This window comes from Phoenix dactylifera, chromosome 7 (assembly GCF_051530095.1).
Source record: "Phoenix dactylifera cultivar Ajwa chromosome 7, Ajwa_hap1_PhDact_Kaust_v1.1, whole genome shotgun sequence".
NCBI classification, from domain to species: domain Eukaryota; kingdom Viridiplantae; phylum Streptophyta; class Magnoliopsida; order Arecales; family Arecaceae; genus Phoenix; species Phoenix dactylifera.
Genome location: NC_143196.1, coordinates 30,545,539 through 30,561,015, shown reverse-complemented (window position 1 = coordinate 30,561,015; position 15,477 = coordinate 30,545,539). Strand labels below are relative to the sequence as shown.

The window sequence follows — 15,477 nt, the reverse complement described above, 5'->3', positions numbered from 1 at the left end:
GATGCAGTCAATATAGATTTCCAACTCGTCAAACGAAGTTTAAGAAGGAATTAATCATTGGAAGACTTACAACAGCTGCCTACTGTTATCATAGAAGCGAATCGTTTAATCTGTGGCTTCAGTGAACTGGAATGTTTTATAGCTTTGGCAAAACCAAGTTGGAACTACGATTAGTTGTTCAAGAGAGTGGGTGGGAATGAGCAAGCTGCTACTCTTAATTTACGAAAGAAAGCATCAAGAGAAAATGAGATGGCGCAAAGATGAAGAGGCAGTTACATAACATGTCCAGAAGATCTCTTCCGAAAACTGAGCAGCAAACAAAGGAGGTGACCATTTGCGACTCTATTCGCTTTTCGATACACATGAACAATTTGAAAAGAGCCACAATCTTTCACCAGCCTATGAATGTCACCAAGCAGCAGGTGTCCATCCTCCATCGGATCTCATTCTTTATTCACTCAATCATCATAGCTGAATCTTCTTCAAGATAAATGTTGCCAGCTTCTAAAATACATTTTGTGTAAGTGATGTCCTCTCATGATGCTCTGAGCTCTGCCTCTATAACTATTATATCAAAAGCACGCCGTCTTTAGCTGTAATCAGTTTGGAACCATGAACTTTAATCATAAAGTCTATGCCTTCTCGGTCTTTATCTGTGGACATGTTGTCATCAAAATTATTTTTCTAATTATTTTTTAAATTAGTTTTGATGAAGTCGCCGTGGGGTACTTCGGGTGAACACACTCTTTCCTCGCCAAGGAAGGCAGAGAGGAGCCTGTCCTAGCGTCTCCCATGCAGACTTCGGACCGCCATTGCTGTCCTTGTTCAGGCAAAAGCCATGCACCGAAAGCTTTGCTCCGGGGCCTGCCCAAGGCAAAAGGGCGACGACGGTCCTCCGCCCACGTGTGCTCTTGATATAACACCGTACAAGCGCACGTTTCGCGTGCCGCATGACTCGCTGCCAGTCTCAAATTTGACCTGCCAATGCTCGGCAATTAATATGCAGCGCTGGACCTAGCTGGTGTTATGAACTCCTCCCCCTTCACAACTTGGTACGCTACGATCTTCATGCCGACAGTGTCAGAATGGATACATTCCGTCAAATTGTCACAGTAATGTGGTGATGGAGCCGGTGAGACAACTACATCACCATTTAATGCCGCTGGCTTAACGGAGTTGAACGCTTGACAAGGCTCAGACCAGCGATAGATACCTATCAAGAGCTGTCTCCTCGCACAGGATGGTGGTACAAGGAGCCAGCTCATGCGAATTGATGCTCTCACCTACGGGATATACTATCCGATCTAATGTTTGGTGTGGGAGCGGGACTAGCTTGGTGACGAGTAGCAGCGGTTCCACGCGTTTCATGGCTTTTGCCTGCGCGCGGATTATTTTCAAACATTTCCGCCCTTTCCATAGGACCTTATTTGGCTCATGTTTGGTATCCAATGTCTTCTAAGTAAAACACTTTCTTCTCGGTTCACACTGCGCAAAGAACTCTTCGGACGGTACGCTGTAGATGTCATAAGCTTTCTGAGTACGGGAAAGAATCACCAAAATCTTATGATTAAGAGAAACGTTTTGACACGAAAAAAGAAAGAAGGTTATATTGGCTGGATTAATGAGTCAGGAACAGAAAATGAGAAAACTACCGCTTTCATTTAAAGTGGGGTTTGAATTGGACTATGCGCGCTATCCCTACCTTATCACATCTCTATCACAAGACCATGCCACCTTTCCTCCACCAATATCAAATAGGAGTTAGGTTGGTGTGAGTAGCTGGATGCAATTGGCCACATGGAAGCGTATCTGCTGTCAAGACCTACCAAGTTCATGCACTTATGGCTTTACTTGTCACGGTCCTCCCTCTCTCTCTCTCTCTGTTTTCCAATGACATTTCCTTTTGAGAAAATGTTTTTGATACCTTTTTTTCCTAGGGTTAGTTTTGTGTTCTTTTGATATCTTGGTGGTTTCATTTAGAAGAAGCCCTACTGCATACGGGCATCCAAGACTTGAGATTACATCGCTCTCTTTTTGTTTGCGGTGTGCTATTGTGAGAACCCATGCGGACATGTGTTTAATTCTGCATCGATTATTTGTTAGAAATATTTTGGGTACTTATATACTACTAAAGAACCCAAAAAAATATCTTCCAAATAGCTTTTTTAAGTAAAGTCTTGAATTGTTACAAATGCTATTAGAGCACACCGATCCATAGTGTCATACCCCAAATTCGAAATATAGACTATGCTATCGAGGGGTACTACTCCCGATAATACGAAGCCAACAATCATAATTAGTAAACAAATCTACTTCAAATAAAAATATAACAAAATAATCCAAATCCATCATCCATTAAATAAATAAATAAGAGCAGGTTCAGGGCAACTAAATCCAAATTTAAATACCCAAAATTCATAATCTCAAAATTCAAAAAGTCATTCATTAACTACAAATTTCATAGTCAATTAAAAAACTAAAATTCTACTACAAAATTGTTAAACTTGCTAGCGTGAATTCCAAGCCTGAATCATTCTTCATCTCTATCCTTCAATCCTAACGATCCTACTAGTTTGAAAAGAAAAGAATAAAGATATGTGAGCAATACAACTCAATAAGTAATCTTTTTACTAACTTAACGGATCAAGCATAAGTTTTTATATGCATCAATAAATCATTTAAAGTTCGTTGGTAGAGGGCTATAGAGGGAAGGGGGTACCTTTTATAGAGGAGCCTTAGCGTCTCTAGTGACCTTAGGAGTCTTCCTCGGTTGATCACGTGCCGAGCATGCACGACCAACTAGTTTTGGTCCAAGCTTAGGTCAATCAAGTAGACGGGCCAGGCATTCACATATAACCCATGCGAACTAGGAGATACTATAGCACAGGCTTATTGGGGTTGACCATAGGCCGATTGTGGTGTTTGTGATTAGATTTGAATGAACCTGGACTCTTAGCCTAATAAAAATGTCGAGACTTAAATGAGGGGAGTATGTGAGGACTCGTACGGATTTAGTCCTACGTTGGTTATTCGTCGAGGAGATGTTGGCTACTTACATAGGACTAAGAAGCCTAAAAAATACCTTCCGGTTAGTCTTCTTGGACAAGATTCTGGATTGTTATAGCTATACACAAGGTGTCAATTACCAAAGAAACTATTACGCACGCTTATAGTGAAGATTGGATACTTGATTTGGGTGTTGAAGCAGGACAATTACTTACCAGTTGTCATATACGTACAAGTCTTCTTAGAGGGAACACGCATTACCCAGCGATTCCAGCTTTGAGTTTCCAATATGATGCTTCGAGACACGGTGAGTCATAATGACATTTTAACTATCGGTTCATGGAGATGCTTCGCCGTTTCCGATCTTCTACTAAGATGGCTGAGAATCCTATCAAAACAATCACTCCAATATTTTCAGCACTAACCTTCTTGACTTGCTTGTTTAGAAGATCATTTTAAACAGAGTAATTGCTATTTCATCTAGAATTTTATTACTTTTGCTTCCCTTTTTTTTTCTTTGTCATACGATGTGTCTGTGTGCTGATTCACATGACAATTGACATCAAGTTGAGTGAGATGGGACAGAAAAGTGCACATCCAATTCGTCCTACAATTTTACGTGGACTGAGTCATGATCCAGGAGCACTTTGTCATGGCTTGCACTTTGTGACAAGCCTTCTCTTGCTTATGAAACAAGCACTTTGTGATTAAAGTAAAACTACAAGCCATGTTACCCATCGACGTAGACCGTCATGCATGTCAAATCTAGCGAGCGTCTTTAGCTTGGCATGTCCCCCATTGGAATCTTATACTCTACGAAAAGATCAGAATTCATCCTTGCGTAGAGAATCATCTTTACCTTAATTTGTCGAAGCGCATCGTCTCCCCAAGATCCGCCCGAAAAAATAGAAAAGAAAAAGCTAAATCTATCCTTGATATACCCCTTTATCCTATTTTGGTCCCATTAGTGATTAAAGTAAAACTATGGGAATCTTAGGACTCGTTTTGGTTTGTAGGAAGAGGAGGAGGGAAAATGTGGCCGATGGAAAAATTAATGAATGCCTCATGTTTGGTTGTTTTTATATAGAAATAAGGTTTTTATATTTTATTAAAAAAACATATTAGACATGAAAAATCTAATTTCTATTGGCTGGAAATTGGAGTAATTTTTTTTTAAAAAATATTCTTAAGCTTTTAGATAGAATAGAGTAAATTTTTTTATTAAAGGCATAACCAGTACTTTACATAACTTTTTTAAAAAAGTAGCTACTCAATCAAATATAGGCTATTCTGCAATGTGTCATTTTTTCATGTTCAACCAAATATGTAAAAACTACTTTTCCAGGTATCAACTTTTCAAAAACAATATTTCGCGAACCGAACGAGTCCTTAGAGCATTCTTAACTTATAATCTCTGGAAGAGATGAACAATCCTCACGAACCAAGATACCTGGACTAATAACTTCAGTCATTGCATTTACTTAATTAGCACACATGCACTTGCTCCCATTCTAGATTGAATAGATGAGTGAAGGATACCTAGCACATTGGGAGAAGATGAAGGGAAAAGAAGTTCATGATTTAAGATTTGAAGTTAGAGAAATTATTCGAAAAAAGAAGTGGATACGTTATCCTTTTAGTTACCTTGCTTTAAGGTAATCATCACATGATTGATTTCGCATTGCGGCAAATGATATGGTATTCTTTTCCATTCAAAATCGAATTGGGCCATTGCCATATCCTTTTTCCTATGATTCTACCCTTGGCAACTTTCGAACTCACACATTGCAGTTGAGGTGGGTTTTTGGGGAGGCGCACTTTATTCTCTTTGCTTTTCCATTAGTTTGAGTTGAAGGGATTTCTACTGGAAGCTTGAATTGCAGATTTGAAATTTTTACTTGAAATGATAGCCCATAGTGTTTCACCAAATTAAACGGTTAGTCACTACTAACTTGAACTCATAGGGGTGGCAGTTGGGAAGTTGAGACCCACCCATCTTTTCAAAAAGTACATACTATTAGGCCAATGTAGCCCCAATCAAGGCCAAGCCATGCTTTCCCAAAGAATGGCCCTCTTTTACTCTCTTATGTAGAGATCATGTATCGATTCTTCTTGTCAAGATTTGGTGGAGTGAAATGATACCATTTCAAAGCCATGATCTTAACTTTTCCATGGAACATTAATTAGTAGGCTTTGTTTTTTTTTTTGTTGTAAATATTAGTAGGCTTTGTTCGCTAACATAACTACAACATCTACCTTCCTAGCTTAAAACCTTCTAGCTAGTCAAGTCTAGCATACCCTAATTAGTCTTGTGTGTTGATCATGACCTTCATAAAGAGATGATGAACCAAATAATAAACTCGACTTCTTACAAAACCGCAGAGTTTGCGCTAATTGTATGAAACTTACAATAGAAGCCAGTGAAACTAGACTAAAGAAACCAGTACGTACGGTCCCATGATATAACTATGCAGACGAAACTAAATCTCTTTAAACATGTATCCAATCATAGAAAAGTTTTATACGATTGGTGTCACGCCCCGAACCCATTATTTGGGTCGACCACATAACACGGCTCGCATGAGCCCTAGAGCAGTGTCCTAAAGATCATGCAAGACCAAAGATGAACAAAAAATCTAATAACTCTACAATTAATCAATTAACCTAAATAAATAAATTCATCGTGTCCACATAATCAAACTGGTTCAGTTACAAAATCTTCAAATGTTCATCGGTATCAAAAAAAAAAATAATTAACTAACTGATAACTCTGATACTCGAATTTTGTACCCAACCTATCCCAAATTATGCATCCTGCAACTCTGAAAAAAAGGAGAGATGATGTGAGTTTTACAGTCCACTAAGAATCCCCGCACATCTACACCAATACCATAATATAAGTTTGAAAATAGCAAGAAATCGTCACATACAACATGAAATCACAAACTAACTATTAATAGTACTCGAATAAACAATAGACTTATATACATCAGATATCAATAAAAATTCAGCACCTCAAGAGTGATATATCATATGATATCTCATAATTCTTCAATAGTGTTTTCAAGTAGGGTATCGATGTATTAGGGCTGACTATGGGCCAATCGTGGTGCTTATGATTAGATTTCAATGGATTTAAACCTTTAGCTCGACGAGGATGTCAGAGCTTAAAAGTATGTAAGGACCCATGACATGTGTTCAGTCCCACATCAGTTATTTGTCGAAGAGATTTTAGGTACTTATATAGAACTAAGAAACCTAAAAAATACTTTTTGACTAGCTATTTTAGGTGAGATCTTGGGTTGCTACAATTGGCCAGAGGACTTGAAATAAAATAACCAGCATATGGCATTTTGTATATAAGAACACCATGCAAGTCCGCCAATCTTTGACCAGATCACTTCCCTAATGCTTAGATTACAGGACATCTCTCTCTCTCTCTCTCTCTCTCTCTCTCATTTTTAGTTTCCTGCATATGGAATAAGATGTTGGTTAACCTATCTACTTATTCTGAAGCAAAGAATATAATGCAAAGGGCAGCAAGAAAGCTTTTTTAAAAGAAAAGATCCAAAAACATATTACAAGCATCAAGCGTCCATTATAAAGCACACAAAATAAGAACTTGGGAAAGGGAAATGGATAAAAAAGGGGAGGTGGTTACAGCACGGTCCATTAAATTCCCAAGATACAAAAAGGATGGACTGCAAGTGGCCACAACCTCCCTGTATGTGTGGCAACTTTCACCTTTTTCTTTTTGATAAATCCACCGTCACACTGTGACAGCCCACCATGCCTGATCTAAAATGATTTGAGACCTGAGCCTTTTGAATGAGTGGTGCATCCCCAAGAAACGCATTTTCTTCCAAAAAAAAAAAAAAAGGAAAAGGAAAAACCTATCCTTCTTAATCTAGTCCAAGTAAGAGGGGAGAATTGTTCTTTTTACCACCAAAGTCTGAATCACTGTAGAGCTACAGAGCAGTTAGCTAGTCCTTTGGGCCAAGGCGAAAGCCGTTTAGCCCTGGATGGTGAAAGTTAGCAACATCACTTGAAAGTTACGATGGATGTGGACAGGATAAAGTAGAGTTCTCAGCTTGTAGGTTACTTGTTGCTTTCACTAGACTTCTTCTGATTGTTTTTCTTTCATTGATTTTGGTGTGTACGATATGCGAGGCAGGTTTTGCAGGCTGGTTCGATTATTTTGAAGGGCAACTCGGCTACAGTTATCAGTTGGATCCAGAAGGGGCCGAGGGGCGAGGGCACAGACCACCCCTTAGTTCGGGATATAGAGATGATGTGTGGGGTTGGGGTGACCGTTCAGGCCAAGCATGTATTTAGAGAAGCCAATGGGGCAGCCGATTGAGTAGCTGCCTTCGTGGCTCATCATTCAAGATACACCCTTTGGATGAGGGAGGGGAAGCTGTCACTGGCTCTCCGTGAGTTAGTATTTTTTGATTTTATTGGATGTATTCGTACACGTATTGTATAAAAATTCGTCTTTAGCAAAAAAAAAAAAAAAAAAAAATTTGGTGTGCAAGAATCTGCGAATGTAATCGAACAAGCTCGTGGTAAGCTACAAAATGGTACGAGCCAAGAGGTGTTTGGAGACCAGAAAAGGGCCAACAGGTTGCATGTGTTCTTTTCGCGAGTGGCTGCCGAGTAGCTCCTCTCGTCACTTTCATGATCCCACATATCTCAGAAAGGAGAAGCACATATATCCTTGGTGAGATCTTGTAATTCCTATATCCTCATAACAATGGGAAACATGCATTGGTAAAAATTTTCGTGCATTAATCCTTGGATTTGATCTCATCTGAAAACAACGTACCTGCACCGGGAAACTTGCTGGAAGTTGTTAATGGTAGGTACCAACCAATACATGCTGTCTTTTGAGCTGAGTCGAGAGCATAGGAAACGCAAATGCTTATATCAAGATTTCCTTTGTTTTTTCTTATTTTTTGTGGGGGAATAAGAATAATCATAAGTGTAACCCGAAAAATATTCGGGTGTTCTCTGACCACATCATAGAATTAAAGGAGAACTAGAGAACAAGTTCTTGCACAATAGCAGTAAGTTATTTCTGGGAGAGGAGGGAGTCGCAACGCATGGTCTTTGTTCTTTTAATTTCCACATTGCAACCAGCAGGCTAGAGTCTACTGCTCTTTCGGATTCACCTGACTGGAGAGTTAACTGGTGGACTTGAAGGCTTATAATAAATGGGATGGATGGTCTTCTTTTTCTCTGGGGGAGGCTGCTAAAAAGCTAATGCTAAAGCACAGATAGGTGGGCCTGCAAGCACAGATATTGTATTTAATGAGAAGGCTGTGTCACAAAGAAATATGGCACTTCCTGCTAAAGCTAATGCTATTATGTCTTGAGGACATTTCAGTCCCTCAAAAAGCTTCATTACCATCATCATCTCTCTTGCTTCCTTGCCTAAGTAGTCCTTTATGAACAATGTCCCTTGTTTTGGAAGTCTACTTGAGTCTTTGCCTTCACATGGTTCTTCCAAAATCAAAATACTCCCAGCACTTTCACATAGCTCTCCTGTTTACCCAGAACAGTCCCCACCGAGCCAGTTGCAAATGTGGGTTAAAGGACTGCCCTCACTCTGCAAACATCTATTTATTGCCCCCCAAACCCTCCCTCCCTTTCCCTCAAAACACAAACCATTCTCTCCTGCCCCCTCCCCACACCTGTCTTCCCCACCTTCTTCCTCTTCTCAAAACTCCATTCCAAGTAATCATCTCTCTTCCCTCCTTTGATTCCCGCATAGCTATAACGGCTTAACTTTAACACCACCTCTGTTTTCGCAGGCAGATGGCCTATCTTGGCTTTCTTTTGCTGAGTCTCCTTCCACTGTTCTCTCCAGCCCATGGATATGGACATGGATGGGGTTGGTCTAGAGCCCATGCCACCTTCTATGGAGGTGGTGATGCTTCTGGGACAATGGGTAAGCCAACGTGGTAATCCATCAGGTTCGAACTATTTCATTCCCATTGAATGTAATGTGTTTCCTTTTTCATTTAATCCTTTGTAGGTGGGGCTTGTGGCTATGGAAATTTGTACAGCCAGGGATATGGAACTAGCACTGCAGCCCTGAGCACTGCCCTGTTTAACAATGGGCTGAGCTGTGGGGCTTGTTATGAGATAAGTTGTGTGGATGACTCCAGGTGGTGCCTTCCTGGTTCCATTGTGGTCACTGCCACCAACTTCTGCCCTCCTAACAATGCCCTTCCTAACGATGCTGGGGGGTGGTGCAACGCTCCACTGCAGCACTTTGACCTTTCTCAGCCTGTCTTCCAGCGCATTGCTCAGTATAGGGCTGGAATTGTCCCTGTTGCTTACAGAAGGTGCCTATACTGGATCTTTCATTTATCTCTCTCTCTCTCTCTCTCTTGTCCTACCACGTATCTTCTTCTCCTTTGTGATACTGTTCCTGCGTTTAGGAAACAACTACTACCATGCCAGCAATTTTTTTATACTTTTATTGTTCTATTTGGATGCTATGTGGTTCTGTGGACTCTGTTGTGTTGCTAATGTTCATATGATCCTTTTGAAGCCATAAACTAACTTCTTTCAGGTAGGCTGGAAGAAAAGAAAGCCATGTGCTCTGTTAAAATTCTTCATTAAGACTGGAAACGATTTCTAATCATTTTTTAATCATGGTCAGCTTAAGTACTGACAATACTCATCTGCCCCTTTTGAAGCAATAACTATTTTTTTTTTCCTTTCAGTCATTTAGTGATTAAAAGGAATAAAAAAACCCCTGCTCTATGTTGGAAACGTTAGGGCCTCATTTACTTTAGTAAATTCTGTAGCCATTTATTTTGTTTTTACTTCATGTTTTATAAAGTACCAATACTGCCCATAAGAATCTTGTGGGTCACCATGCCCTCTCTTTTTCCTTTTCCTGCTTCTATTCTGTGACTCTACTTTTCTTCACATGTGAGGTCTTCTTCTATCATTATCTTCAACCTCCCTTCATTAGCTTGGTCCTACGACTTGTTCCTTCTGAGCACTAAGGTCTTGCATCTCTCTTTTGGCCCTTCTTTTTGGTCTATATTGCAGGGTTCCATGCAGGAAGAAGGGGGGAATCAGGTTCACCATCAATGGCCACTCCTACTTCAACCTGGTGCTCATCACCAATGTGGGAGGGGCTGGGGATGTGCATGCAGTGTCCATCAAAGGGTCCAGGACTGGGTGGCAGCCCATGTCCAGGAACTGGGGCCAGAACTGGCAGAGCAACAGCTACCTCAATGGCCAGGCTCTCTCCTTCAAAGTCACCACAAGTGATGGCCGCTCGGTGGTCTCCTACAATGCGGCTCCTGCTAGCTGGTCCTTCGGCCAAACCTTCGCTGGTGGCCAATTCCGCTGAACCCTCTGTCCTTGGGGGTATGGTAGTAGTAGGTTATACGGATTTGATATGTCCTAAGTCTATTTATTGAGAGTAATCTGGTGTCTTAGTAGTGTATACTAAAAGGACAGGATGAGAAGCGTCTATTTTAAGAGTGGCCCTTCTTATCATATTATATAATTGGATTGTGGGATTTCTTCCATTGCAAAAGGCCTTTTTTGCGGGCCTTTGTCTCATGTTGAGTGTGGAAGAATGGCAGAGGTGGAGCCTTCACCACCCGCCAGTAGGCACATAGGAAGAGCTCTGAGGCATCGTTCCTTTTACTTATCTTATTGTGTTTGTGTTTCATTATCTGGAAGCTTGCTGAAGTTTTACAAGTGGTCATTGTAATCAGCTTCTAGCTGAGTATGTACCTGTTATACTGAGCCGTGTTAATGAGAGTAATCTTAAATTTTATATTTAAGAAATGCAAGTGGATTCTTTGGTGTTTATGATGTTTTTGTTCTACCTCTTCATCATTTCCAAGTTGCACTTGTTTGGAGCGCTCTGTCTAATTATACATAAGGTCTATTTACAATGACTCTCAGAAGGCTGCTTTGATAAGCATGATCCAAAGAACTGACTTGTTAAGAAGTGGAAGACTTCAGATCTAGTCAAGGTGGGGTTCAACACTTTCTAGTCAGTTAATTATAAGATGATTCTCATTCAAATCATAAAAGTATAAAATTTTCCGTGTCAAATGTAATTAAGAATTACCAACTGGCTACCTTCACTCTGTTTTGATGTTTCTGCTTGGTAATCATCACATTAATCTTCTTTTGAGAATTTCCTGAATAAAACAGCAGACCAAAAAATTTAACCTTTCCTAAGCCGCGAAAACCCTAAACAAGAAAACTAGAGGGAGATGTTATCTCTTGAGGTGTTTGATCTGGTGAAATTATCCCACCTATGCGTCAAAAAAAAAAAAAAAAAAAAAATCAGTTCAGAAAATCAAATTTTTTTGCTTGATATGTTTCCATAAACTCAGTTCAGAAAAAGATATTTTCTCCCCTACCTCAAAATTTTGCTGGGAGGTTATGCTATTAGAGTGAGAAAGTACTTTGATGGTGCCTTTGTTATCTTATCCTATGGATTCCATGGCCAATATATTTAAAATCCCTGTCGAGGTTTTAAGTGCAAAAATGCTGGTGTCAGGAACCTCGAACCATTTTAGTGGGTCCCATGACTGTACTTAGTCTAATCCAATCAACACTCAGGAATAAAACCGGCCGATGTAGTTAGCCCGGAATCCATAGATAACAGAATGCACTAATCAACTGCCAGGGAAATGAATGATATTCTCTAGGACTTCATGTTTAAGTTGCATTGGACTGAATGTGAAATATGTATAAATAATTAGCTAGCAAAGAGGTACATGCTCTTTTAATGAATGAAAAATTATGCTACTGCTTCACATGAGAAATTTAAGTTCCAATATCACTGATGTTGCATTATTTGATGAAAGATAAGCAGCTGCACCTAGAACCATTATCGAATGGTTTTGCTGTTCTATAGGATGTTTTGTTTTTTTACTTTTACTTGAGAGTTGTTTATTTCTAGTATTTAATATGTGTAGTTCTTCAGACAATTTTCTTAAATTGATTGAAATGATAGAATTATTGATTAAAAAATAAAAAAGATCCTTAGGAACCACCTAATGATCTTTACAAAAAAAAAAAAAAAAAAAAAAAACAAACAAACAAACAGCTATCTCACACTTCATCCCATGATGTAGTTTTTCTTCTTGTTTTTTTCTTTTTAACTTCTCTCAATCCATGCTGCTTTATTTTTCTGCTTTTGCTTCAGCTGAACACACTCAAATCCTTCTGTACGCCTTTATTCTCTTAATGAAGTTTATGGGAGCTTTGCATCTCCTTTAAAGGAAAAAAAAGTTAAAAAAAAAATAGTTACAGCAAAAAGAAGGGTCGCCAAATAAAATAAATATGAGTTTAAACAGTTCGAAGGAGTTTTGCTTGTAATTCCTAAACTTTAATTAGTTTCCCGTAAACAGGGCTATGTTTTCTAGCCAGAAATTACTTATAGACAGAATAAATTAATATGTGAAAGTTTTGGTATTCACATTCTTAATCCAGTCTTCGAAATTAAACCCAACAGAGCTATAGAGATGCAGTAACGAGTACGATTGGACTGGACGAAGGACGGCGGCTGTAGAATTTTATTAACGAGATGTGACCACTTCGAAATGTTACAAGAACGGCCTTCAAGGGAGCGAAGTTCATTCAAACGTAGCCTTCCGGGAAGCTTCCCCGCCTCCATTGAAGGCAACGCTTCTGTTTGGTCCTCCCAAGAGGATAATGGATTCCTCGGTCTAACCCAGGCTGCCGCTTTGGACCCTGTTGGAATTTATTCTGAACGCAGGTTAAATTCCTACCATTTCTCTCTCATGGTAAAAAGTAAAGAAATGATCCTTGGGTGTGTTAAAATTTTAATGAAGTTTCTTGATGTATTTCTTCTGGGTCACTTTACGTACTTTGATCCTTCAATGCAATTGGACTGCTAGTACTTCTAAAAAATTGAAAAGGTGCAGCTTGTGAAGGGAGAGGGGCCCGGAAGGGACCTTCCTGGCCTCTTCTTTTCTCGTCTGCTTGTGGGTACTTGCGGTGATGGAAGCACCCTTCTTTCTAACATCTGTACCAGCTTCTGATTATTTGCACGAGTATCTTGCAGGGGATGAAATATCAAAACTAATAGTACCTTTGATTGATTCATTCAAGACCACTGGTTTGTCTGTCCTGAAGATATCCAAGAAACTGGGCTCACAACCACCAAAAAAGTGCCATCTATCTTTCCAAAAAAAAAAAAAACGAGGGGGGGGGAGATTACCTCAAGATTTCTTTCTTTCTTTCTTCGTTATTTTTGCCCTTTCTCTTGTTTACTTGGATTCCATGAGTTATTTTGAATGACAAGATTGTTTGGTCTTCTTACTACTCTCAAATGTTAATTTGATGCTAATGATCGTGGCAATAAATTCTTTTCTTCTTCTACTTTTTTTTCCTTGAAAAAGGGCATTAGCACGAGCCAAATTTATTAAGATGGTCATGCCAGCGAATCTTATCTTAAATATTTGGCCTATATAAATTGCAATACAGTTTTGACAACATGGCAAGCAGCATAGCTTGCAGCATTTTGTTCATTTTTCTTTTTCTCAGGGCTGTCTTTTCTTAACAATAATTTTTTTCCACTCAAAGAAGAATCCCGTCTAATTACAAATGAGTAAACAAACAGGCCAAAGCATCAGCACTATGGTTGGTGCAGCATCAATAGCAATCAAATTCAGACTTGGAAGACAGATATGATCCTTTGAATCAAACAGTCATATATATTCCGCCAACAGGTTTTCTTCCAAAGGCTCGAAGAACCACTTGGAAACCTATCATACAAGCTGTTCTCTCTACCAGTCTGAAGTCAATATGATTTCATTTCAGTTTTAGTTGGTAGGCAGGTTCTATACGTGCTGCAATTCTTGATCTCTCACACATCATGTGCTGTGGATCCATGATGCACACAGCTTTTTCCCACAATGCATGTATGAACTTTACTTGATCACATACCTTGAGGCACAATATGCAGCTGATCTTGTGCTAGCGATCAAATGATCCAATGCATGTTGAAGGTATGTCATATCCGTTCTTTAATCCAACAATCAAGAGCTCATCTATGATTCAAAAGAAAAAGTTTTTTTTTTGCAACGATAAAAAAAAATTAGGAGATTGCTACAATGTTTTTTATAATTTTAGAGTAAATTACAAAAAAAATTCTTTAAAGTGTATATTTATTACACTTACATCCAATAGTTTGTAAAATCTACACTTATACTCAGTTAAATTAAAGGTGTTAGTAAATTCATTTACCTCATGTAAAAAGTCAAAACTACCTCTGATTGGTGAGTAAATTACAAAAAACCTCTTGAGATTAGAAATAAAATATACTTTTGAAAGTAATATAACAACCATCCAAGAAGAAAAACAACCATAAGTCGCCATGGGTCTGAAGCTTGATCTTGATGAATTATCAAAAAGAGCTATGTACCAAAAAAAAGCAATCTAGATCTCTCAGGCAAGTGGATGCGTCTAAAATTTTTTGTTGCAAGAAACTAGTATCAAAAGTTTTGTTGCTTAAGCCAGTCTGTTCATGGTCCAAGCCAGACTATGGAAACATAATCGATGCACCTTCCAAGAAAAAAGAGTTTTCGCACATGTATGGATTTGGATCCTTTTGATTATAGGCTGCCAGAGCTATCATAATTTTATATACAGACATAGGAATCCTCATCCACAACGACAATAGTAAGGAATTATATATACGTATTGGACAAGTAGAACTCATAATCAATAAATGATACACCAACATCTCTGATCTCTATGACATATTGGGCGAAGAAGCGAGAACAAAACCTAATCAGAAAATATGCTTATCATCGGATGCTGGTTAGAAAGGAAGCTTGTTGTACGTCGCTCGTTGGAAAGGAACGCTCATGGTGGGGTGGTGAAGCGAGAAAAAAATTCTAGCCACTCAATCTTGAAGAGAAGAAGATTCTTAAAGATGGAAGATTTCAAAGAGATCGGAGAATCAGGATGGTGAAAGAGGAGCTTTATTTTCTTATAGGGGTAATTTTAATTTTTTACAATCAATAAATGGTTTCATTTATGCTATCAATTTAACTGGGTGTAACGGGAGGTTTTACAAATATTAGGTATAAGTGTAATAAATATAAACCTTAGGAGTTTTTTTGTAATATAATTTGTCATTTTAAAACTGTTCCTAATGTGGCACTTGGGTCCCATTAAAAGTTAATGATTTTGACTAGCATTCCATTAAATTATCGGCTAAAGTATTGGATAAAAATAAACCTCAAGGGAGTAAGCCTAGGTTTTCATACTATTGGGTGTAAATATAATTTACCCCTAATCTCAGAAAAGTTTTTATAATTTACTTTAATTTTTATTAAGAAGTGGAGACTCATCCTAACCGCTGATTATTAGTGGGTATCAGGGGAAATTTTTATGGAGCCCTAATCCCAGCGTAGCCCTAATCCTATAAAATTATCTTGCAAAGAT

General features: G+C 38.8%; 1 protein-coding gene across 1 annotated transcript; it reads left to right on the top strand.

Annotated features, from left to right (window-relative positions):
- The first annotated feature begins 8,483 nt into the window (after nt 1-8,483).
- On the top strand, nt 8,484-10,851 carry LOC103702933 (expansin-A10). The gene is made up of 4 exons (XM_008785579.6): nt 8,484-8,742; nt 8,820-8,956; nt 9,044-9,356; nt 10,075-10,851. Exons 2-4 carry the CDS (start codon nt 8,824-8,826, stop codon nt 10,379-10,381), a joined length of 753 nt encoding a protein of 250 aa, XP_008783801.2. The 5' UTR covers nt 8,484-8,742; nt 8,820-8,823; the 3' UTR covers nt 10,382-10,851.
- The last annotated feature ends 4,626 nt before the right edge of the window (nt 10,852-15,477 follow it).

Bases quoted from the DNA above. Each gene is read 5' to 3' on its own strand.
- LOC103702933 (XM_008785579.6), top strand. From the start codon at position 8,824: ATGGCCTATCTTGGCTTTCTTTTGCTGAGTCTCCTTCCACTGTTCTCT. The intron at 8,957-9,043 runs GTAAGCCAACGT...AATCCTTTGTAG, and splicing joins TGATGCTTCTGGGACAATGG to GTGGGGCTTGTGGCTATGGA. The intron at 9,357-10,074 runs GTGCCTATACTG...TCTATATTGCAG, and splicing joins GTCCCTGTTGCTTACAGAAG to GGTTCCATGCAGGAAGAAGG.